Below are 25,157 nucleotides of genomic sequence, written 5' to 3'. Positions count from 1 at the left end.
CTCCCCGTCACCGGGTCGCCGGGGTCCTCCTGCCTGGCCACCGCCACGATGACTCGCTGGACAAAGTGACCCCAGATTCTGAGCACCCTCCCCTACTTTCGCAAAAAAAAATGGGAAAAAACTTTGCATGCAAATCTAAGCAACCATGGCAAAGGTGGATTTCATACGCTTGGAAACGGGCCCGAGTAACGTTGTGGCGAAGTCATTAATGAAGTTTTTAATTACAAAACAGTGCAATGGAACAGAAGACGGCCGGCTGGGGTACACTGAGAGCGCCGGCCATGGTGGCACAAGGGACTCGTATGGTAGTGAGAGAGACTATCAGGCGGAAGCGGTGGGTTAACTGTCACTAGTTTCCTTTTGAATGTGTGCCAAATAAAACTTTATTCCTTGCGCCTGTCTCGTTGAGACAGCTCTGCAAAAAAGGAACGGGGCGGGGGGAGGGGGGGGGATATTTACGTTTTTCAAATCTAAGCATTCCCCTTACTTTCGAAATCGCGATCTTGAAAAAAAAAGGGGGGTGCTTAGAATCGAGTAAATACGGTAATTTTACATAGTAAATACCGTAAATACCGTAAATACCATAGTAAATACCGCTAAGACCACTTTATGGTTGCGCCAAGTTCAATTGACATAAATAGTTTCCCGTGAAGTTGTAAGGCTTTAGAATTACTGCCAATGCATGGGCGTCCACTGGAGGGTGATGGTTGCAGAATAAGGTGTAATTCGTGTTTCATCGGGTTCGTCCACAAACAAATAATAAGACGTGTGACTGTTAGAACGACTACACCCCTGTGTGGTTTTTCATCTCACTACGAACCACGAATAAAAGTCAGTCGTAGTTTTATCGACTCCCACTAAAACGAAGTCCCTGGGGACTGCTAAAAACTTCAAATCAACAGAACCTACAATTAAACAGAAAGCTCAACAGCATTGCCATTTGTCGACGACACACCTCCCTTCTTGATTTTGTTCACAATCTAGACTTTCGTCGGCAGTTCGACGCAATATGACGCGAAGTTCAGACTTATCGCCGGATTCGAAGTCTGACATGTCCACCACTCGAACTGCTCACACGGATCTGTGCGCAACACGGAAGATTAAAAGAGCCGTGAATACAAAAAACAAGTTTGGTTCATTAAGAAGATTGCCTCGTTACAATCAAACTGACACCACTTTTACCGTAAACTTCGCTCAAATAAGCGATATAATTATGAAAAAAAAAGGAATGGCCATGCAACCCACAAGATCCACTAGGAACAGAACCTATGATGTCACACCGGCCAGCTCTGCGATTGGCGGAGGCCGGCAAATGCAGACGCAAATTAGGCAGAGCCTATAAGCTTACCAAACGAGCTATTTGCGCTTAAATTTAGCGCACATTCTTTTTATATCAGTAAGTATGGTGTGACAACCAGTGGAAGTTATGAAAGAGAGAGAGAGAGAAAAAAACTTTAATGAATACTGAAGAGGTTAGCCCCACAAACGGCGGAGCTTGCTACTTCAGATGGGGGTGAACATAGTGAGGTGAAAAAAAAAGCAGAGGGGAAAAAGTGCGCACCAACGATGAATAAGAGGGAGAAGAAAATAAAATCAGTTCTGAACGTAGACAAAAATTACAGCACTAGGAGAAAAAATCTGAGGATCCCAAGTTTAAAGAACATCGGTTAGTCCCGTGTCAGACAGAAAAGTTAAGAGAGCCTTTGTCCCTCGCGCCGCGACAGCGTGATGAAAGTACACGAAAACATAGAAGTACCGATGAGTACTGCTGTTGGTACTGCGCGCACTATGCTTGGTTTAGCTGCACGGGACTGCGGTGCTTTCTCGTTGTCTCAGACGACACTGGCCGATTGACGCAAGCAACGGTCTCTTACTTGACCATATTTGTCGAGCGAGCACTTTGTTTCACGAGACGATTATTTTTATCCCAGAACAAAAACAATCCAGGTTTAAATACGGTCAAAAACAAACCAAAGGCAGAAAACGGCTTGCAATGGTATGGTGGCGCCATCTAGGTTCACTAACGGTAAACAAGGCTTCAGAATCGGCTGCAGAGTGGTCGGTTCCTGTGATGTCATTGCGGACCATGAAAAAACACTATTTCGCGGGAAAATCAACATTTTAACCTAAATGGATTAATTTCTCAGTGAATAAAGCATCGTTTGCATCCGGTCAAGCGCTGGGGGCACTATAAAACACCAATTTTTTTGAATAAAACAAACTTGTACTTAGAGAGGACTGCTTACACTGGCGCGAGTGTCAGTTGACCTGCTGCTTTACGAACATTTCAAATAATCAACTTGTAATTATCGAGAGTCGACTGTTCTAACACCAAGCCAGCGCTCGTAAGCCAGTCCAGGCGGTGGGAATGTCGTACGAGCCATGCGAGCCATTACGAGCGTCAGGAGTTGCTCGTTAGGACTGCGCCTGAGTCAGTCAATACTACGCGAGATAAAGCATTGCCAATTTGGAATTCAAGGCTCATTTGTCATTTGTTTTGTAGCACAACTCTTACTGGTATTTTGACTTCCTCAACTCTTCGATCATGTGAACCGAATCGAGTGTCAACCATGTTTTAACACTTATAACTAAATGACTGGGCGTTTTACGAAGTCAACAACGCTGCCTATGTTCTAGTAGTATGCACTGCCCGTCGAAACAAATTTGTCCAAAATAAAATGTCGCTGCGGATGGCCTTTAATCAGTGCTGCTTACGTTGAATTCGGCATGCTGTGCTTCAGCATTTTTTTTTTTTTTTTTGCGACGCAGCACAGATGCGGGCTAGCGGGGAAAAAAAGAGACGTCTATACGAGACGTACAACAGCCGTCCCACAGAGACAGACTGTCGTTCATTTCTGTGCCAGCAAGTTGCAAATCAATCAAAAAGCGGCTAACATCCCCGGCCCCTTTCTGGCATCTCGTCTCCCTTTCATTCTGCACTCGCATTCGTTGTCCAGCCAAGCCCACACTTATTCCACGGCCCGTGCCAGGTCAGAGCTTGGACTGCACAAGGTAACCTTTACCCCAACCTGATCTCTCCTGTCTCAGTCAAATGTGCGAAACTGAGATTAAAAATGGTCGCAAATGCGTGCGCATTTATCGATTTCTTTACGCTGATTTCTTCGGTCGTGACTAATTTACCATTGCGAATACGAGTAAGCAAGGGAAAGAACTTTAAACATTTAGAACCGATAGCAAGCTCAGAATGCGTGTTTCGGACAAATCGCAAGTTTTAAAGGAAACGCATTTTTGGTGTTAATTTACCCCGCTGACGATACGCAACATGCAGCCGTAGCCCGAAGCCAAGCTCAGGCTTCGATGAGGCGGGCATTCGAGCGGCACTGCCCAGGGGTTTATCCAGAATTTCGATTTGGAGGGGAGGCGGGGGGAGTGTCTAAATCCTCCTGGGGGGTGTTGGGGGACTTTTTTTGTGGGGTGGGGGTGTATAAGTCCCCGGGTTTGGCGCTCGTCGTTGTGTCTTTTTTTTTTAGGGGGGGGGGGGGGAGGGGGTCATGTCCTTCTTTGGAAAGCGTAAGTTGGGGTGTTAGGGGGGTGTATAAATCCCTGGTACTGCCATCCACCTCCGGCAGGTTTCAAGCATATCATGGCTGTGAATGCACAACGGGTTTGAAGTGAGTCGAAGCAGACGCCTCGCCCTGTGGCCTTTAGGATACCGGCTGACAGAACGCCGAATGCCGCAGGACTTCCTGTGTATGCAAATAATGGAAGCGCTGGCACAACAAGGACAAGGGAGTAGACACACACGAGGCCCACAAGCCACACACAAGACACACACAAGCGCCTTGTGTGTGTCCACTCCCTTGTCCTTGTTCTGCCAGCGCTACCATTACCTGCCATGTTCTACCAATAAGCCCAAACCATGAGCACGGACCCTAATTTGCTTTGATGATGGTTGTCTGTGCTGTGCTCTAACACCATCATTTACTTCAGATGCCCCTTTACAGTCTTTTTATGTCACGCCGACACGGGGACGACGGCTCACAATGCCACGTGACGTGAGCCACGCACAGAGCTTCTTGCACGCCGAGCGGTTTGGTTACGCGTCTTCCGCGCCGGCGCTCCTCCGGTGGCGTTGTGCTCGCCCACAGCGCATGGTCGGCTCCGCGTTGCGGACGATTCGCCGTTTCCCCATCCCAAGAAAAAGATTCGGCGAATGTGAGCCTCGTGTGGTCAAGCCTAATAAATGATAACAATTTAAAGGGGCCCTGAAAGAGGTTTTGCCGATACATGGGTGTTCGCATTTTCCGGTAAATCAATGTCCTAGTAATCACCCTACTTCAAGAATTTCGTTAAAGCGACGAGTATTAGTGGAGTTATTGCCGATCAAAACATCGCATTTTCGCCCGCGCCGCGATTCTCCCTCGTTTCGTCCACCTCCTCACACCACCAGAGCGTGACTGCCCATGATGCCTCACTTTTCGGTGACGTCTGCAAGAACATCGCGGGTGTCGTCTGCTGCTGCGATGTTCTGCACAGCAGCATCGTCTGCGACGGGGCCGTCTGACTTTCTGTTCTCCGTTCGGGCCGTTTTTTTCACCATTTTGCTTATGAATCCTGCACCCCGCTCACTGCTGGAAAAGCTGAGGGAAGGAACGGGGCGGGACTTTTACGTTTCCACACCACGCTGGAAGATCACGCGACAAGAGAAAAAATTAGTAGTGGCTTAGCTCTGCTATGCCAGGATATACTTAGCGTGAGCTAAGGTTCAGCAATCTAGTCCAATCCAGTCCAGTCCAGTCCAGTCCAGTCTAATCCAGTCTAGTCCAGTCCAGTCCAGTCCAATTCAGTCTAATCCAATCCAGTCCAGTCCAGCCAGTCCTGTCCAGTCACTGCTCCTCGCGCATGCTCAGCACGGCTCTTCACGAGCCACGCGAAACGGCTATCAAGCGGCTTCGGTGCAGCGCCAGACTTGGCTACAGCGCAATTGGGGCGCATACCCGGGCACATGCCGGCGCCAGTGCGTCTGCCGCGGCTATGACGCAACACAATCCAACACAATCCAACACAATTTACTTTAATCCAATCCAAATCCAATCCATCCAATCCAATGTCCCTCGCGCTTGCACAGAACGGCCCTTCACGGCACACGCGAAACTGCTCAACCTCGGCCAGTGTAGCTTACGCTACAAAACCCGTCACCACGCGTTCGCGGCGTCGACATGCCTTGGTACATATTGTATTGGAGCCTAAAATATGTAAGGGAATGACTAACGAAACTCCTCAAAATTTGTCAGAGTGAGCTCGTACATGTACTTTAAACCGACGTCTGTTTATATATTGCTTAATTGGCCGCTCGTTCGCGCCAGTGTCGAGCTTGGTCGTGTTGTGGTAACGCCGCGCGCGCGTACAGAGTCAGTTGTAGTATTCCAGTCCATTATTCCGACAGGTTTTAAGCATATTTAACCACAACAAGAAGCAGCCGAGGGGTTGCGCGGTGCGGCGCAGGGACTTTAAAAGTGCGTCGTGCATTCCATTTTCCCTCCCTCCCCCCTTACTTTCAGGGAAACGTCTACAAGACCCTGGGTTTATCAACTGGTAGACAAGTACACCGTAACATATATTAAATGCGGTTTCGGAAGAGTAGTGTGACTTGGGGTGCTGTGGGCGCCTGCCTGTTTGTTCGACTGTGCATATGATCGCCCAAAACATATAGTCCACCCTTGCTTTTTCTCCTGGTGGACTGGAGCCCTTTTTCTCTCTATAAAGGCTGTTCATTCAGGTTCTGCGTGCTCCGTGCTGACAGTTACAATATGTGGAGTGTTTGATTGCCGACTGCTGCCCTATATCCCCCCCCCCCCCCTCTCAAGCCTACCTGGTGTCTTGTTTAAGTGAATGGGAGGACATTATGTTTACTCTATATACAGATATGCCAATTTTTTGCAAAATACATGCATCAGGATTTTGTCCTCTGAAAGTACAGTTGCCTTTTTATACATACACAGCAAGAGTTTAAAATTGAACAAATCGTTCCAATCACTTAAGCCATGCATTCACGTTTGATATGGTAGTCCCAAAGTTTAACCAAAAAGTTTCGTTTTGGATTCGGGAATACGATTCGCAAACCATTCCACTTGGAAGGCAGAGAGAGAAAATATTAAAGCCGTCGCACTCAATGTGAAAGGTGTCGGAAGTGCAGAGCCGTGATTCGTCATAATGGGCTGTATACCCGCTCACTACAGACCACCCATCATGCTCTTCGCCGCCCTGTCTCACTCCGCTCTTTATGAATGGAACGGAGGTTTGTCCAGTACAATTCAAATTTCCCGCCTTTCCACGCTTAGGTGAGGCAAACTGCGCCTGCTGGTGGTCTCTCCTTTCCTACGCAGTGCTCGAAGGAGCACTGCGTGAAACTGCGCCAGTGGGAGTTCTTTTAGATGCGACTGCATCTCATTCACTCGCCTTGTCCCTCCATACGGCGTTGCCCGTCCACACCCCTCCCCCTACACTATTAAAAAAAATAATAGTTAGCGGCGCCCGGTTTCGATCCCACGACCCTGTGGGCGGAACGCGAGGTACTTGGTGCTCTTCCCACTGCGCCACAAAACGGAGACAGAATCAAACGCTACGAACGCACCTTATATCCTTGACTCATCCAAACTACGTCAAGATGCTACTGATACAACGCGTGATGGGGCAATAATTAACACTTGCAAGAAAAGAAAAGAAGCTCCCACTTACAGCAACAATGATGGAGTAAAGGTCGTTGCGACAGCGAAGCCCCAAGCATACCACTTAGAGAGATTGACCAAGATTGGCCTATAAAACATAATAATAATCATAAAACATAATAATCATACGCGTTCCCGACACGTTTCACGCGATTTCAGAATCAATCCAACAGAAACACCAAGTGAACCCCACGATGCGTCGCATCTACACATGGTTCCCCTCGCTGGGAGGTGGGCTTGCTTTTCCTTCCACACGTGCCGGCGTTGCACTGCCCCTTCTTTTCGCTTACTATAGTAAAAACCAACCCAACGAGCGTTCCTAACTAAATGAACGCGGGCTATGCCGGTTAAATACGCATATGCAGCCTCAAATGTACCTGCAAGTTTTCTTTGCGCTAAATGATGGGGAGACGTATGACAAGCACCAGCGGTTCACGAGTTTCAAACGATTATGACTATACATTAACCGCTTGGTTTTCGAAGCGTCTGTGGGACGCCGCTACGATGGGACTCCGCTAAGACGGTACGCCGTGAGGCTTTACTTGGATCCAGCGAGCGAGCTACGACGTCAAGGCGAGCCCTTAAAGTTCTCTGCACTTAAAAGCAACATTCTGCCGGAATTCGAACCCGCGCCTTTGATCGAGCGGGCGCGAGGCTTTAATCCACCCCGCCCTAAAGCAACCGGAGATTGCGAGGGAACAACCTGTACTATACTACATTGAGACCCACCCTCAGTGTCACGTCAATGTTTTCTATCTGATTTCAAGGCTTCCTGGCTGGTTAACTGAACACTTCTTGAATAGTAGTTGCGCAACAAGGTCCCATGAAGCCAACACCATATGATCTGCACCAATAGCGCTGTTTGGGCTGCGCCTCTAATTTCGCCCTTCGGGAATAGCGCTCGCCATGCTTTTTTAACACGGACGTTTTATTCCGGGATTCACGAAGATTTCACTTACGTCATATCCGTCACGGAAGTGATGGCAGTACAACGAAGTAATCGGCCTGTAAAGGGTGCACCCCTGCAGACCGAGTCTTCTTGGGGGAAACAAGCTTTAGTACTAAAATGTACGTTGCACTTCGGGTTGTTTGTTTTCGGGTTTTATATTTTAACGCGAAAGTGTTTTACGCCGGAATACACGGTGATTTCACTGACGTAATATCCTTCACTGCAATGACGCCAGTACACTTTTGCCGAAAATACCCGCCAGCAGGACGTCACTCACCAAGCACACCCACAAGACAGCCGCCGACCCGCAAATCAAGCACAGCTGCAGATTTCGCTGCACATTTCACTTTCGTGTTTTACCGATTCCTATGACAGGGGAATCCACCACAGTTTTTTACACTTTACGCCAAAACCTTTGGTCGATATTGATTCCATTACCTAAAAAGCCTTCCGCAACTCCTCTTCTGCTCTTAACTGAACTTATATTTTCTACAAGTGTTGCTGGTCGCACACGAATATGCAGTTTGCAACTCCGGGCAAGGGATTGTCGCCAAAGCGAACCGACCGAAGTGTCGTAAGCCGAAATACGCATGGCAGGTGTTCAGGATACCAACCTGGAAAATAGGGATAACAGGGAATTCTCAGGGATTTTGGATAGTGTGGAAAAATTCAGGGAAAACTCGTGAAATTTGTGTTTCTATTAGGGAAAATTAGCTGTACTTTGCAAAGAAAGCGAAATTCATGGTAATGCAGGCTCAAGAAACAGAAATTCAAAAGTGGGCAGATTCATGCAGCTTGCAAGTCACCCCCTGTACCTCCCGTTGTGTTCTGGCGTGTTTTCCAGACTCCTGAAAGGCGGAAGAAAACGTCGCGCGCTGCGATAGCTTGTTGCGGCAGCGTAAGGGAGTCTACAGGGGCAGGGGCAGTAGTAGCTTTCAATCCTATGCTGGAACACCTGGCACCATCTACTGTGGCTTCTAATTAGTTGACGCACGTTGCGAATCTGAGTCTTGAATCTGGCGTAATAATAAAAACACATTCCTCTTAATTTTCAACCTTAAAAGTTCGCGGCTATGTTTCAAATACATAAATAAAGTATAAAATATAGACATTGTACCCCGTTTTAAGAGTTACTTTTAACTGCAAGTTGGCACTAAATTCTGCTGCGTAGAAAGACAGAACATGTTTCTGTTCCGCAGCTTTCTCTGCGCGCCAAAGAACTTCACGTGGGGTCACCATAGCGTGGTGTAGTTAAGGTGGTTCTGATTTCCAATGTGAATCCCAAATAAACTCTTCCCGCTCATCCTGCGCAGCGTTTTGATGCTAGAAGTATGGCGGCGTTTAAGGGCACCTAACGTGGCGGTGTTTGAGATGCAGGTGTTCCTCATCAAACCAAAATAAACTCCTTAAAGCAGTGGAATACAGCACTGAGGCATTGAGTCCGAGCTGAGAACACGGCAGTACGGTTTTACCTTTCTTTTTTTCGATATTGCATTCACCGTGAATTTTACCACCACTCTCATGCTTCCATTTTGAATAAGATAAAAGTTACTGATTAGCATTCAAACTTTATTGTGTCATTTTTTTATTTTATAAGGTGCTTTTTAGAGGGTGACAGCAACTGGTGTAGTGGTGTCAGCCTGTGTTGACGTAAAACAGAGTTCTGTGTCACTCAGGGAATTTAAAAGAGTCAGGGAAAACCTGGAAAACTCGGAGAATTTGAAAATGTCAACTTGGTAAGGTCCATGAACTTCATGGACCTTACTATGTTTATTACATTCTAGGAACTGAAAGAACAGAGTCCAATTGATTACAGCACGAATGTTGTCGGCGCGCAGTTTTGACTTCACGATCGATTCCCGACGACCGTTCGGCCGATCGCTATTGTCGGCATCTTCGGTCAGCGAGCCAGGCACACCACGCGGACTTTCGATCGGCCGACTTGTGCGTGTTGCCGTGGGCGCCGTGTGACAAGTCGGTCTGCCAACTTGGGAGTCGGCGTCGCCGTGGTGTCGTCGTCGTGTCTGCCTAGCCAACGTGCCTTAACGAGAAGCCTGGTAATAGAGTAAAAAAAACAAATATGGGCGAACACGACAGAGTTAATCGGGTTGCAGGAAGCGCCAATTAACCAAAGGCACCGCCGCGACCCGTCGACACTGAGCAGACGACGCTTCCCTTCGCCGGAAGTGAGAAAAAAGAGCCGTCCAATCACAAGATTTAAGCTTGGTGACGCACATGGGGGAATCGATGACGTACATGCGGGAAGATGGCGGAGCTCAAAGAAACGCAGGAGAGGGTGGGAACGCGGCAACAAACTTTGCAATGAAGGAGTGAGCTTCCCACTGCACGTATACAAATGTTATACAGTTACAGGAGTACTGACACGAAATTTTTATGTTACGTTTTTTTCGCTGGTATGCATGCCTACCAGCCCACTAATCATAGAATGACAGATTAGACGGTCGAGCGCAGCGTAAACATTCATTTACGGCGTCGTTTATTCGTGCCAGTTTCGGTTTCGACAAAAAAACGCCGAGCGGCCGCCATGACAGCATGTATCACATGGCGTCACCATTCTTGCCGTATCGCTGCCTCTCTGGAAGCGCGCGCGAGCGAGCGCACGCGCGCGCCCAGACCGGCCGAGGTCTTCGCCGTCCCCACAGGCCCGGGCAGCATGACGTCAGTCCCAAAACCATGACGTGTAAACACGCCCGAGCAGCGCGCGCCAACCACAGCCAGCGCGTCGGCTTCGTCACGGGAGCCCCGACGTCGGCAGTTTGGGGCACGTAGCAGATGATGTCACGTCGGCCCGCTCGGGGCTTTCTCGTGCGGGCGAAGATTAAAATGGATTTTAAATATGTTTCGCTGAACGGTTGCTGTTGAAACTTGCTGGGAGATATCTCCTGATAAAAAGGAAGCGTTTTACATAGTTATCTCAGCTTTGAAATTTCGTGTCAGTACTCCTTTAAAGCTCGGTAATTCGAACTCGGTTAATGCGAACTTCCGGTTAATGCGAACTCACACCCTTGTCCCGGCCCAGCCCTGTCTATTTCAATTGGGGAAACGCCTGATAATTCGCACGCGTCGGTATCCAGAACGGTTAATTCCAACTATGATCCCCTGGTTTCCATCGCTCCTCGCAGAAGAAGTCGGCTCAGGGTGATTACAATGTGTTGCAAATCCAAATCAAACCAAATTTACTAGAGATGCAAAACACCGAAACAGAAAAACAGCAGTGTGGCGCGCGCGCTATGCTCCTGCAACAGCTTATTTCGCTTCTGCAGAGGGCGCCGCGCCACTGGCGTCAGTGCTCCGGCCAGACGCATGCCACTATTATTTACGAAACATTATTTACGAAATCACCTGCCACAAACGTGTAGTAGCGTCTAATTCGCGATAACGAGTCCAGAAGTTGCTTCCTTGTGTTCTGCCCCTGCAGTGTGGTACGATTCCCATTAATTCTAGCGGCCGCCCGCTAATTCGAACTCCGCTTAATTCGAACAATTTTGTGGTCCCCTTCGAGTTCGAATTGACGGGCTTTTACCACCTGACCTAACGATAGTTCTAGTTCATTTAGTGTGCTCAAAGCGCCTTTCAGGACCAATTTAATTTGGAAGTTAGAAGGCGCCGTCAATACGGGCAACGGCCGGTGCATGGTCCCCTCGCACCGCGAAGTGCTTTCGGAATGGGTCTTGGTCTCTCCGACACGGTACGTTTCGTTACAAGCTTTGTCCGTTACAGCTCGCGGCCCTTAAAGGGGCACTGACACAAAAATTTTGCATCTTGTTTTTTTTTTTGTTGCGATAAGTAGCTAGTGGCCTACTTATAACCTGTAGAAACCTCATTTGCTTCAGCGTGCGACGGTTGTTTAATTAGAGGCATTTTAAATGCGGCCAGTCGCAGTTTCGGTTTCAGCGAGTGCTGCGAAACGATGGATTTTGTGGATTTTGTGTGCACAAAGCTGACCACGTGACCGTCGGAGGGATATCACAGAGCAGAGCCGCCGTAGCACTGTCGAATCCGCATAGACGGCAGTTTCTGCGAATGCCCCCACGTACTGATCTCGTGAGGCGCTTAATTAAAAAGCGACCGTGGATGTGACGCAGGCGCTGCGAGTGCAAATGCTACCGCGGCTAAAGAACAACGCGCGACGTTCGAGACGGTGGGTGGCAAGACGCGCGCTGGGAGCAGCCGGCCGGTCTGCCTACAGGTCCGTCTACAGATGTGTTCGGCTTAGCACTGCGGCGGATATTCGAGTGCCGCTCTCGTAAGCGGTGCAGATGACAATTTTAAATGCAACCCACCATCGCATCATTAACTCCTTTCTCATGTAAGCTACCATGGTCGGGACTTGGGGACAATTTCATGCAGCGGTAACAAGCTATCACTCGAGCTACCTGCGCCGGCCTGGGCCACTTCGCGGCCGTGGCCGCGGCCTGCACAGCGACCGTGCGGCTAGCTCAGTGAGCTTTTCATGCCTCCGGCGCGTTTTCGCATCCAATGGTAATAACCAGTAGTAGAAACAGAGTGCCTGGAATCGCTGTAGAACTTTGGTAGCGGCCAGCTGCCCCATGAGCTGACGAAATCACGGCGCCTCCGCTTCCAACGATCGGGTCGTTCGTTCTCGAGAGCAGAAGCTCCGCCCTCCGGCCCTCCGATTGGAGCGGCGAGCCGGGCGAGCCGGCGAAAAACGCGGCAGTGCGGAAGCGGCAAACACAAACTCGTGACGTGTTTGGATGTTGTTTATTTACAAAATATCTGCGGGATGTCGATTGCGCGTGGTCCTCTGCCGGCTGCTCGGTTTCGTTTCGCACACTTTAAAATTGATTTTAAATATGTTCTAGGCTGTATTCGCCGCTGAAATTTTGCAGATGATGTATATGTGTTCCCACCAATCTATCTCCGAAGTTATCTCGCCTTCAAAATTTTGTGTCAGTGCCCCTTTAATAAGACCTTGGCTGCTGGGCGAGTTGGCGGGAACTTTGCGACGTGGTTTAAGCGTTAAAGAAGCGACTGGACAAGCCCTGCTATCAACTGATTTATTGTGATGAGGTACAACGACACATATTAAAAAAAAATGGCCGTCCCTTCCTACACAAAGTTCAGAGAAGCGCGAAAGCTCTCTCACATCAAAACTGCGTCAAAAGTGCATCAAAACCTTCGCTGAAAGTGCCTCCGATCGGTCGTCAAACCTTCCAAGACTCAAATCGCAAACGAAGCACGAACCCGTGCGACGATCTTTGGCGCACTAATTAAGTGCATCTACGAACGATCTAAATGTATACCGATACGTGCTTTATGAGATAAAGGTATAACATTGTAGTCCCTCTTCGTGATCGATTCGTGTATTGTCTGATCTAGAACCTCTTCTTTTTCGCTATCTTCAAGTAACCGTTTTTACGCAATGATTTCAATTACGCGCCGTGTGTCCGGAGGTCTTCTAGCTTTTAGGTCGACCAATCGGTCTATGAAAAAATGCATTAGCTTTCTAACAGGACGCCGTCGGTCCCACCAGGAAAGCCTTCACTTTTGAAATGTCCCCAGATGAGCAGTGCGAAGAACTTCACAAGTTCACAAGACCAATTAGGAGGCTACGAACGGGTGGTATCGAGTCGTCTCGGGACGTGTGGCTGGCACAATCACTTCCTCTCTTCGTTTTGTCCGCTCCCGGCTTCGTCCAAGAATATTCGCCTGACAGAACATCCGCTCACATTCTTTTCCCTATACATGTCGTTGCACTTGCATTGCAGTAAATCAGTTGACAACAACGCTTCTGTTGTCGCCTTTCTTGCGTCCGTGTATTTCTGCCGCTTTAACCATGTCGCCAAACTCCTAGCCGGTTCATTGATACTTTAAGCTTATACTGCAATGATGATGTTCCTCCGAGGTTCCTTCTGATGGCAGTCATCATCCACTCTCACCACTGCATCTTTCCCGGATTGTTAAATGGGGAATAGTTATTTTCTTTGACAAAAAACGTGTTTAAGTGCTCTTTTCCACGGGAAAATGGACGTATACGCCATCACGTTCAGGTGACATATAAATTGAAATACTTAATAAATACAAGAACAAGAGCGGACGCTGATTGCTTTACTTCTGGGTCATAAGAGTTCGAAACTCGTGAACATTGTCCCCATAAATTTCGTGTATACGGAGTATACGGAAGAAATAAAGAAAAATATATCTGCAGTCGTATTTCGCGCTTTGATAAGGATACAAACACAAAAACTGTCAAATATTTCAGTTCTGACACGTCAGTTGATTCTCGTGTTTTTGGAAAAAATAACTGTATTCATTACGTTAGGCTGTGCAATACTGCTTATCAATTAACCCCGCAGCGGTGGCTCAGTGGCTAAGGAGCTGTGTCGGTAAGCCCAAGGACGCGGTTTGGATTCCCGGCCGTGGCGGCCGCTTTTCTTATATAGGGGAAAAGCAAAAACGTCTGTGTGTTCGAGATTTCGGCGCACGGTATAAGGATCCCCAGGTGGTCAAAATTAATCCGGAGCCCTCCACTACGGCGCGCCTCATCGCCTGTGTAGCGTCGGCGCGTTAAACCCCCATAATCAATGAATCACTGCTTATGAATTCCGCATCCCCACAATTCCGTATATACGAAACGTTTCACCGTGGTTGTTTCACAAAACGTGTAACTCTAACTAATCACGCGTACGGTCACGACATGTTGCTGTTGGCAGGGGCTGGGGCCTCGTCAAGCCGCTTCTAAGTGGCTTTTCGCGGCATTACCTTCATTTTTTCAAACGAAGGGAAATGAATTTGATTTAAAATCCATGTCTGTTTGCGTATTTCCAGGAACAAGACCATGAGCTGGGCCAATACTCATGACGGCAGAGCCGTCGCCGGAGGGGTGTGGACTCCGTACCAGTTTACCTTGTTCTTCGTACCTCTGCTGACCGTGGTTGCTGGGCTCATCCGGTGTTGGCTGTGGAGAGCTCGCGTCCCGCCCGGAACCCGAGTTCCGCCCATGCCCCCGGCCAGCAGCATCCGGGGACATGCGGAAGTGCTGGCCTTCGGCTTCCACCGCAAGAAGGCCATGGAGTGGGCGAAACAGCTCGGGCCAGTCATCAGGTGAGTTGCCCCGGCTGGCTCAGTCACGTCGCGTGAAGTGTCAGAAGGAATACTGCGTTAGCAGTAAGTGCGGCATGCATCATGCCGGGAAGTTATCGCGCCACTTCGCAGAGCTCAAAATTTGTTAAACGGCCCATGAAGACGACACAGAACATCTCCGCTAACGTGAAACCTGGGGAGGGGCGAAGAATGCACCCTTGGCGTTTTTGCCAATGGAAATGAAACCCTTAACGGTAAAGGTATACAGGGTTGCTGTAAAAATCTCGTGTCTTTGAAGAACGAAGCTTCCTAGCGCGAGGCGTAAACGAGTGTCCCGGTGTTTTTTTCTAGCACGCGTTACGTTCTATCGCGAGGCATAAATGAGTTTCCCGTTGTTTTACTACCGTGACTACATGAGACGAACGACGATTACGACGACGACGACAGGAGACACCAACAGCCCAAGCCCCTAAGGGGCTTCGCCCCTGAACAAGTTCATTTGGTTCATTAACAAGATTGCTTTGGCCCGGTAACAACGATACCAATTTTATTGCGAATTTCCAGCGGGAGTCAAGAAAATCAAGGAATCGAGGAAAACAGACAAAGCAGTGGTGGCTCCCCAGCCTCTTTCCAACGACATCTCTGTGACGTCACGAAATCTTTGCTTGTGTGATTGGTGGCCACCGCCAAGAAGCACGACTGGGCGACGATTGTAGCGGGGCCCTCTAGTTCCGTTTGATGGTGTCACGTGAATGGTAACGTGCAGTTAACAGGCGGATAAAAGTGTTTCAGTGCTGGCCCCGCGTTTCCCGGTTAAAAGGACGTGTTTTGTGTCTGGGATGCCGCCGAGTGAGTTACGAAAAGCTAGTTCTTTTTTTAAAAAATCAAACATCGTCGTGTTTCGTCTTTGCGGCCCCCTTGAAATATCGAGCAGTGACATTTCGCAGGACGACAGATTGAAGAGAGCGCGTGGAGAGAGCTGCTAGCAGTAGTGGAGAGAGCCGTCTTCGCAACGGTGCCGACGTTGCCAAGGTGACGTCACGTCGAAGCGCCGCGCTCCACCTGCCCCTGCGAAGGTCTCGGCGGGTCGTGTGACAACCGCCAGCGATTGCACGCTCTTTGGAACGCAGTGTGCAGCCAGTGCAGCGCGGCGAAAGCGCCACCTGGAGCAAGGCGCGCCCTTCGGGACGTTTGTGAGGGAGAGGGAAGAGATGCTCATGCATCTACAATCATCATCATCATCATCAGCCTGTCTACGCCCACTGCAGGGCAAAGGCCTCACCCCTGGATCTCCAATTACCCCGGTCCTGCGCTAACTCCGACCAATTTATCCCCGCAAACTTCTTGATCTCATCCGCCCATCTAACCTTCTGCCGACCCCTACAACGCTTGCCTTCTCTAGGTATCCACTGTGTTGCCCTTAATGACCAACGGTTATCCTGCCTTCGCATTACACGGCCTGCCCACGTCCATTTCTGCTTCTTAATTTCTACTAATATGTCCTTGACACACGTTTGTTCCCTGACTCTAGTGTCTTCAATTAATTCTTCATGTGCCTTCAGTTAATTCTTTTAACCGTGGAGCTGTTTAAACTTGAGCTCCTTCCGTGCGGATCGTAAACAGAAAACTCCGCTCGGAAGAAGCAAACGCTTCACGCGTGGTCGAAATAGAACATGGGTTCCTCGCGTTATAAAACCGGCGTCTATTCGACTGCACTACCATCGCATTCGGTGACGACAGCATTTTCTTTGGGTGCGTAGAGCGGGCGTTGGCTGTGGACTTCGGCTGAGCTGAAGTGGGCTCTGGATTCGGACTTTGGCAGTTTGGATTCGGAACTTGAGGGGGGTGGATTTTGGACTTTGATTTAAAAACTCCGTTTGCGTGGAGAATTACTCCGGTTTGATTAAACATGCGAATGGTGATACAAAAAAAAATATGGAAAATTGTACAAGGCCCAATACTGTGCCACATCTTTAACCATTCACTAGCCACTTCATCCTACCCCTCTCCTCTAAAAACCGCCAAAGTATTTCCCGCATTCAAAGACGGTGATCGATCCGACCCTTCGTGCTACCGCCCGATATCGGTGCTCAGTATAATCAACAACATTTTCGAAAAAATACTTTCCTCTCGAATCAACCACTTCCTGGAAAAATATACAATACTATGTCCGCAAACAGCATGGTTTCCGGCCGGGATTTTCAACTTCCACCGCAGTTCAAGCTCTGACCCAAAAACTAAACACGTCTTTAAATAATAATAAGCTAATTTCCGTCGTGTTTCTTGACCTACAAAAGGCATTCGACACCATCGACCACTGCATTCTACAAAAAAAATTAAAAAAACTATGGTTCTCGAGATAAGAGCTTCGAATTCTTCTCTAGTTACATCAGCAACCGTAGTCAGGTTGTTACCATTGGCGACATCACTTCTTCCGAAAGAACGTTACGGACAGGGGTCCCGCAGGGATCTGGCCTTGGTCCTTTGTTTTTTATTCTATACGTAAACGACTTACCGCTGGCTATCAATTCTGCTGAGATGCTTATGTATGCGGATGATGCAGCATTGATAGTTACTGGGGAAAGTATAAAAGAAATCGAGATAAAAACAAATGCTGAACTAGCAAATATATCGAATTGGTTCATGTCAAATAAACTTACTGTAAACGTGAAAAAAACGAAATACATGATAATACATTCACGACACAAGCCGATAAATTTAGACAGTATTCAAGTAAAAATAAATAATTTTGCACTCGAAAGTACCACCTCATTCAAATACCTTGGGGTAGTTATTGACAACTATTTGCACTGTCAAGCTAATATAAACTCAGTTTGCTCCAGGTTATCTTCCGGCTGCCATGCAACAAACAAGAAATTATTTTGACCAGGAAATATTGAGAATTTTGTACTTTTCACTGGTTCACTATTTATCATACTGCATAGATTCATGGGGTTGGACATACACCACATACCTTGAGCCATTACGGAAACTGCAGAAGCGGTCGATAAAAATAATAACACACTCTAGCTATGATCACCCGAGTGCACCGTTGTTTCACAAACTTCAGATTTTACCCATTGACAGTTTGCGTCAGCACAAAACAGCCATTGCGATGAATAATGTAATAAGGTATAATCGCCCTTTTAATGCATCCACACTGTGTTCCTCATCCCGCCCCACCAGAAATGCCCTAGCCGGTAATTACAACCTACCCCCGACCAATAACGTATATGGAGAACGACGATTACAATTCATCGGAGCCAAAATTTGGAATAATTTGCCCCAGGAAATAAAATCGGCTTTCAATTCTGCCCATCAAATTAAAAAACATTTTCTATCTCTTCTTAAGGAACCTCCTTAACCGGTAAAAGCTCTAGAATATAGGATCTGCACTTGGTAATCCTTTATATCGTGGTTAGGAGGTCTTGGGAAATACTATTTACCAGTTGTTATCCTTCTGTACATTTCAAACTGCTTGTATTATCAAAGTTGTATATTCACTGTTGTACTCTTACATGTGTATAAGTATGCAAGTGTATTAGTCTGAGATCACACGTGATCGTACATATCAATAAATATATGCGTATACTATAATGTGCAAACGAAATATACAAGTGTAATGCCCTAATTTTTTTGTAGTTTTCTTTACCACATTTATTTTGTGCTTAGATTTTGTTTGAATGCCCTGTACTCCTTGTTTACCACTTTTATCTTGTGCTTTTATTTTGTTTTAGTGCCTTGTACTCCTAGATTGGACCCTATACTAGCCTCTGCCTACGGGTCCAAGCAGTTTTTTGGCTTTCATGTATGAAATCTAAATAAAGTGAAAAATGAAAAAAAAAACTTCACTTTTTAACCACCTTTCCCTTAAGAAAGGGGCATACCTATGAATATCTATGCTAAAGCTAGTGAAGACAACCAGCTTTGCTGTTTCCTCACTCTTCGCATTTCAATTGCAAAGGTGGCGGAATTTTTTAGATGCGACGCATCTCTTGCTCTGAGGCATGTCCCTCCTGCATCGGCGTCGGCGGCGTCCGCACGCCACCTGCGCATGCGCGACTCTCCTCCGCTCTTTTCTCCGACAGCTGTGCGCAACACTCTCACCCTGTCTCATTATCATAAACAACAGCTGCGTGCGCGCGCTTCGCTCGCTTCGCTCCGCTCTCGTCCCGCAAGTGCGCGCATGCGCGACTCTCCTCCGCTGTCTCCTCTCCTTCAGGCACTGTGAATATAAAGCGGGTAGCGCGCTGCGGCGGTTCAGTGAGCGCTCGCTCTCGTTCGACTCCGCGTGACTTCGATTGATGACTTCGTGCTTGGCTTGATTCTTCCGATGAAGACGTGATGGAAGCGACGGTCCCTTCAACGAGTGGATTGACGCAATTCAATACCAGCGTCACCCCAAACGCTCAAGGCAACGTTACGACCATAAAGAATCAACCAATGGAAACGCCAATTGAACCCCCCGATGCGTCGCATCACATCAGGGTTCCCCTCGCGGGAAGATGGGCGTAATTTTTTTACTCGTTTGAATCAATCAAACCATCAATCAAACGTTTCCTATTTTGCGGTGTAACGATGATTTAGCTATGATCATTGCGTTTTTACGTCGACTTTAACCACTTCGCAGCTATATTAGCAGAAACTGGAAGCGGGAAGAGATTGAAGTGAAAAGACTCTTCCACGTGTGTTGCTTTCAGGCCAGACTACGGGCTCATTGAAGGCTGTCAATATTCAATTTTCAACTCAGAAACACGTCTGAGACAAAAAGTAGCGATTTTCGAGGCCTAGCTCTCGCTCTCAACGAGCGCTCGCTCTCAGCCCTATTTTGTACTTTATCATGGTCCTAACCAGAGGAAGATGTTTCTTAGTAAGCGAACATCTTAGGACCTGCGGAATTTATCTCACGTTTGTGCAACAGAGTATCAGTAAGGACTGTTGTGAAGTATTTCCTGTTTTTCTATCTCCTTTCGCAGGCTTAAGTGGAACTTTGCAGACATTGTCGTTCTTAACGACTTCAAATCAGTCAAGCAATTCATGAACACTAAGCAAATCCTGGACCGCTCTCATTGCTTTCTCTTAAAGCGAGAATACTACAGCGGTAAGTTCGCCTCAAATTGCTTTTCACAATTTTGAACGTTGTCCGTGTCGCTATTCACCTAAACAGAAATCAGTGCTGCCTTTACGCTTTGTATATGTTGTTAAACGCAAGTTAATTGAAAATCATACCGGACACACCGCAGTGTTTAAAACGACGTCAAAGACAAGCGATATCAGAAAACGCATGAAAACAAAAGGCGCCGGCTTGAACTGTTGTAAGCGCGAACAATTATGAAAACACTCGTGGTGTCTCAAGGGATGGCCCATCGCAAATCCAAAGCGGGAAAATTGAGTTGAATAAATTTGATTTAAAAAGAACGGTCTATGCACTAAGTGGACGAAAGAGGAGAGTGCTGCGATGAGGGAGTGTATATTTGTGGAAAAAAGAGTGAAAAGGAAAATTCCTGTTGACAATATTAAGAGAGCACGTTTCCGATTAGACAATAACGTTTTCTCCTTCACTTCACCTTAGGGAATGCCTAGGCAACCTTGTTATCTTTTCTTTGTATTCTTAAGCGCACTTCTCGCCACATTCTCCACCTACAGACGTACTGACAACTGTCATCACCGGCGGTGCATTTCAACAATGTGAAAGGCCACCAATGGTCTCACTATTATGTAGTATCTAATTAGGACAAAAATGGCCGCTCATCTGCTTACCCAGCTTCTAATGTTGTCAAAAGACGGTATAGTCTTGTTCCGTGGCTGCCACACAAATGTCGCTCGCCTCTCCCCCGCCCTTCCTCTCCCGTTTTGCTCCTCCCACGATAAACACGGTGGAGGTTCACTCAAGCGAATTCAATTTTAGCGCGTTCCACTACTAAACCTTTCATTACTAGCTGTGCGACCTCCTGGAGTGCTGCCACAAAGCGCCCGAGCGCTTTTCGTATTTTTGGGTCGAACATTGCTTTCAACACGCATTTTGTGATTTTCTATCGCGGAAATCAATGACAGGTCTATTTTCAATTAAAAACACTGCTAATTGCAGTTATATGTTGACGTTCGGCCTCAAATATTCCGAATCTTTTTCCTGGAAAGCGTTCACAAGTATGAAGTGTTTTTACAGATTGAGTGGTCCGGAAACGTTTTGACAATATAAACCTTCTGTTCAAGTATCCTTTTAATTCTCGGCCGGGTGACTAGTTGAATCGAGGGACTGACAGACGGACAGACAGGCCCACAGACAGGGAGGCCAAAATTTCCGAGTTTAAGTAGCCCAAGAAAAACTATCGTCTGTAAAACAACACGTGCGAAGACCACACTCATAGGCCGACCTCATGAGCCGACACGGCTGTCTAAATGCCTATTGTCTAAATGCGCACCTCCCAGAAAACGGGATTTTATCGGCTCCCGGATAGCGTATGCCGTAACGGCGGAGGACGAAAGAATGGGCTTGTGCACTTGGCACTGCTCAAATGCAGCTCACGGTAAAGAAGATTCAAACTAATGTTATCTGCGATTACTTGTGGAAGGCCATACCATAAGCTGTGGATGAAAGGGAGGGCACATCAAGCGATTTGGTTCTCTGAGATATCACATGGCGCCGTTGTTAAGCATTGGAACGACAGTAGCGGTGACAGTACGACCCCGGTGTAGTGCGCAGGAGTCAGCAGCGTCCGAGAGGCTTCCAAAGATCGCACCTTTACATGCGCAATCGCTGGAGTACTATCCAAGGAACGTCCTGCTGAAAAAATGGTTTAAAAGTGTTAAGTATTAGCTGAGTCATCTTTCATTAAAAAGTGCCAGCTTTCACCCTCTCCTCGCACCTCCAAAGCACTGTGGAAGCTATCAACTCACCGATCCGGCGCGAAACCACCTAGAGAAACAGGACAAGGCATTTGCCCTTGCGGAGCCATTGGCTCCGCTTGGCGGTGCGTCACGCTTTTTTAGCAGCCGACGCCATGCCCCGCCCACTACTGGCTGCGCCGGCCCGACGGTCCCGTCCGCATTGCTAGGTAGCCAGGCTATAGTGAACTAGAATACTAGAGTATCTAGTTCACTATAGCCAGGCTTCCGCGCTGGCCGTGCTCGCGTCGGCGCGTCAGCTTTAGAATAGGGGAAACGATCCTTTGAATGCCAAAATGGGGGTCCCAAACACAACATGCTCGCTCATGAGAGTAATTGAAGATGTGCACCGAGAACTAGCGACCCACTGGCGTTTCTGCAGGCGGCGCTGTCGCGGCGAACAGATTCCTACGAGGCCAGGTCGCGCAGGAAAGGCTTATCATCGCCCCAGTTATTCGGTCACAGGTTTACGAAGCCGCACCGGCGACGATCCCTAGCGCGATTTTTCACCGCTCTATCACCCTCTTTCACGCATTCGTAAATTGATTTTCAGCAATAGTCCTGCTCTCGCGAGCGCTGACAAGTTGCGGTGCACGCCGTATCGTACATACACCGCACAGTGGGCTTCTTGACTACCGTGCAGGCAGATGCCGTGTAGCGGTGTTTCGGCCTGCAAAGAACGTTCCGTGTTTTTCAGCGTTGTTCAGACGCTTTAAACGACGCGCTATATCTACAAACTCAGATGAGCTCGTGGGACGGGTGGCCGCGATCGACATTCATCCCTCCAAAGATACGCCGTGACGGAGTGCCACGCGCCAGAACCGTCGAAACGTGCACCCGCGTTTCACCTGCAGCCGGGTACGCTGACTGACGGCAGCATTTAAGGGGACCTCGCAATACCGGCGCCGTAGCCTTCAGCGCCTGCAGCGTCATATAGAGGCCGCGGCTGAGTCGCAGTTTTAAGTCAGAGTTAGTCAGAATGGCGACGGGGATAAACAGCTAGGTAAAGAAAGGTCTTTCTTGCATGTTCGTGCGGCCCCTACTTAAAATTGTGCGCTTGGTCGCGACCTTCGGAAGCCTATTTAGGGCCCCTTTAAGAGAAACTTACCTGATAACATTCATATCGGACTAACTGCTTTGTAACCGATGGGCTTAAACACCATCTTGCACCAACACAAAAAGTGCCACAAATACAGAGAAGTATTCACCATGGCCTAGTTTGCTATGTTTTCCAAATATGTCGCCCCAGCTGTATTGAACTAAAGAAATAAAACTATTGCTTGCCCGACAGCTAGCGAAGTTTGGTAAAACCTAGACGAAACAAAATGTGCTCCTTGTTAATTTTTTTAGATGCAAGGCATCTATTACACTCGGCCTGTCCCGCGTTGACCGGCGTAGTCCGCACTCCTCATTACGCATGCGCAAACCCTCCTCCGTTCTTCTATCCGATAGCTGTGCGTTATGCGCTCTCTCGGGCTCATTATCATAACAGCTGGCGCGCTTCGCCTACGTTCGCATGTGCTCCGGCGCGCTTGTGCGCGCATGTGTGCGCATGCGCAACTTTCCTCCGCTGTCTCCTCTCCTTCAAGCGCGCATATAAAGCGGTGAGCGCTCGGCGCCCGTTCAGTTAAGCGCGCTCTTTCGCTTGACACAGTTGCTCGACTCCGCTTGACTTCGCTCGTGCTTCGCTTGACGACAACGACTCCTTTGAATCTTCCGATGAAGACGGTCTTTACGTACTTGGAACTCTACGTGTCATTGAGCATCATTTAAGGTTCACTACACTTCAACCACATTTTGGTAACCAACATAACGGAAACGCGAATTGAACCCCGTGAGATGCCTTGCATCACCCCAGGGTTCCCCTCGTGGGAAGGTGGCGGAATTTTTTTTCATTAAGGAAGTGATCTATTTCTAAAGGAAGGATACGAGGCCATTAGGAATAGTTCTATGGCTTTGTAAAACTGATTACTTCGCTGCAGCGGCTATTGGCCGGATTTCTTTTAGCTGTAGCAATAAACGCATTCGATAGCCACTTGCTCATGAAGCCACATGATGAAGCCGCAATTCTCATAGCCGGGCAAACGACCATTGGTAAGGTTCACTGTGCAATATCGCTTCACCAATGAAGACGGCGTTGGCTGTCATGGACAGTTTGGGAAATTTCTTCCCATTGCAGGTGTAGGAAGTGTCAACGGTGAAACTTGGGTGGCCAACAGGAAGTTTTGTCTCGGAATGCTGCGGGACTTGGGATTCGCCAAGACGGCCATGGAAGACAACATGATGGTAAGAGTACTTGGCCTTCGCGTGGGCGCAGGTTGTGTAGTTCTGGTTACGTCATTCCTGGCGGAAATAATTGCGGAAGGTAAATATGGCGGAAACTTTAAAGTTTGTCGCTACCAGAAATATAAACCGCCCTTTTTGACACAGTAATGAGATTCCTCTGAGTGTGCAACGATTTTAGGCCGTAGCTCCAACGTCTGTGTTCTAACTTCGTGTGCATTATTTCTTTCAGTGGCTTAAAGTGAACTGAAATTTCGTAGACGCCTTAAGGGGCCTCCCCGGATAACGTTCCTATGAGATTTACTACTTCATGGCCCACGGGCTTCAAAAGCATCGTGAACCAGTAGGAAAAGTTTTGCAGGTCCATGAAAAGTGCCCTTGACGGCCTAGTTTACTTATTTTGGAAATTGCCCCCTCTGTACTGAAATTAAGAAAAAAAAGTCTCGCTTGCTAGAGAGCTAGCGCCATCTAGGGAAAGCTGGGTAAGCCAAAATGTGTTTTTGTTTAATTTTTATTTCAGTAAAGAAGTGACACACATCTAAAAGAAGAAAACTGGGCCGTTGGGAACACTTCCATGCATCACTTTCTGTATTTGTACACGATGCTTTTTAAGCCCGTGGGTTATGAATTAGTAGGTGCCATAGGAATGCGGTCAGGTGGCCCTTAAACCTTCAGCAGATGTCGCAAAGCAACATTTCTATTAAAATACCGGTTGCAATGAGTCTTTGTTAAAACAATAAAAACAACTGATGCATATCCGGAAGTACCACCGCTTCTTAGAAGCCTTTCATGCAGCCTATACGCAGTTGCCTCCCTTTGGGGCTGGATACATCCGTCGTGCTGAGTGGGTAGGGACACTGTCATATTGCTCCACCCGGCCGGTTCGACGAGTGGCGAGTCAGTCGCTCACAATGTGCGTTGGGGACAACCGCCCCTTCAGCCCAGGTTCCAGCCCTCCCTAAACTCCCCTTCATTTGATTGATTGTGGGGTTTAACGTGCCGACGCAACGCAGGCGATGAGGCGCGCCGTAGTGGAGGGCTCCGGATTAATTTTGACCACCTGGGGATCTTTATCGTGCGCCGAAATCTCGTACACACGGGCGTTTTTGCTTTTCGCCTCCATCAGAAAAGCGGCCGCCGCGGCCGGGAATCAAACCCGCGACCTCGTGCTCAGCAGCGCAACGCCTTAGCCACTGAGCCACCGCGGCGGGTTAAACTCCCCTTCAATTTCAGAGGTAGTACAACACTGTGAAAACGCGCAGGCCATTCGCGGCGACCTGCGCTGG

At 48.1% G+C, this 25,157-nt stretch overlaps 1 protein-coding gene across 1 annotated transcript in view; it reads left to right on the top strand.

Moving 5' to 3' along the window:
* The first annotated feature begins 2,888 nt into the window (after window positions 1–2,888).
* Window positions 2,889–25,157, top strand: part of LOC144141987 (cytochrome P450 2A6-like) — a 48,561-nt gene continuing 26,292 nt past the window's right edge. Inside the window, exons 1-4 of the mRNA XM_077673417.1 lie at window positions 2,889–3,012; window positions 14,449–14,724; window positions 19,680–19,804; window positions 23,768–23,874. Of these exons, the coding sequence (XP_077529543.1) occupies window positions 14,459–14,724; window positions 19,680–19,804; window positions 23,768–23,874 (498 nt within the window). The 5' untranslated portion in view covers window positions 2,889–3,012; window positions 14,449–14,458. The remainder of the gene's footprint in view (window positions 3,013–14,448; window positions 14,725–19,679; window positions 19,805–23,767; window positions 23,875–25,157) is intronic.

This window comes from Haemaphysalis longicornis, unplaced genomic scaffold (assembly GCF_048455015.1).
Source record: "Haemaphysalis longicornis isolate Haplotype H1 unplaced genomic scaffold, Haemaphysalis longicornis Haplotype H1 scaffold_6, whole genome shotgun sequence".
Taxonomy (NCBI): domain Eukaryota; kingdom Metazoa; phylum Arthropoda; class Arachnida; order Ixodida; family Ixodidae; genus Haemaphysalis; species Haemaphysalis longicornis.
Note: the sequence above shows the minus strand (reverse complement) of the source record. Positions and strands in the feature narration are given on the sequence as shown.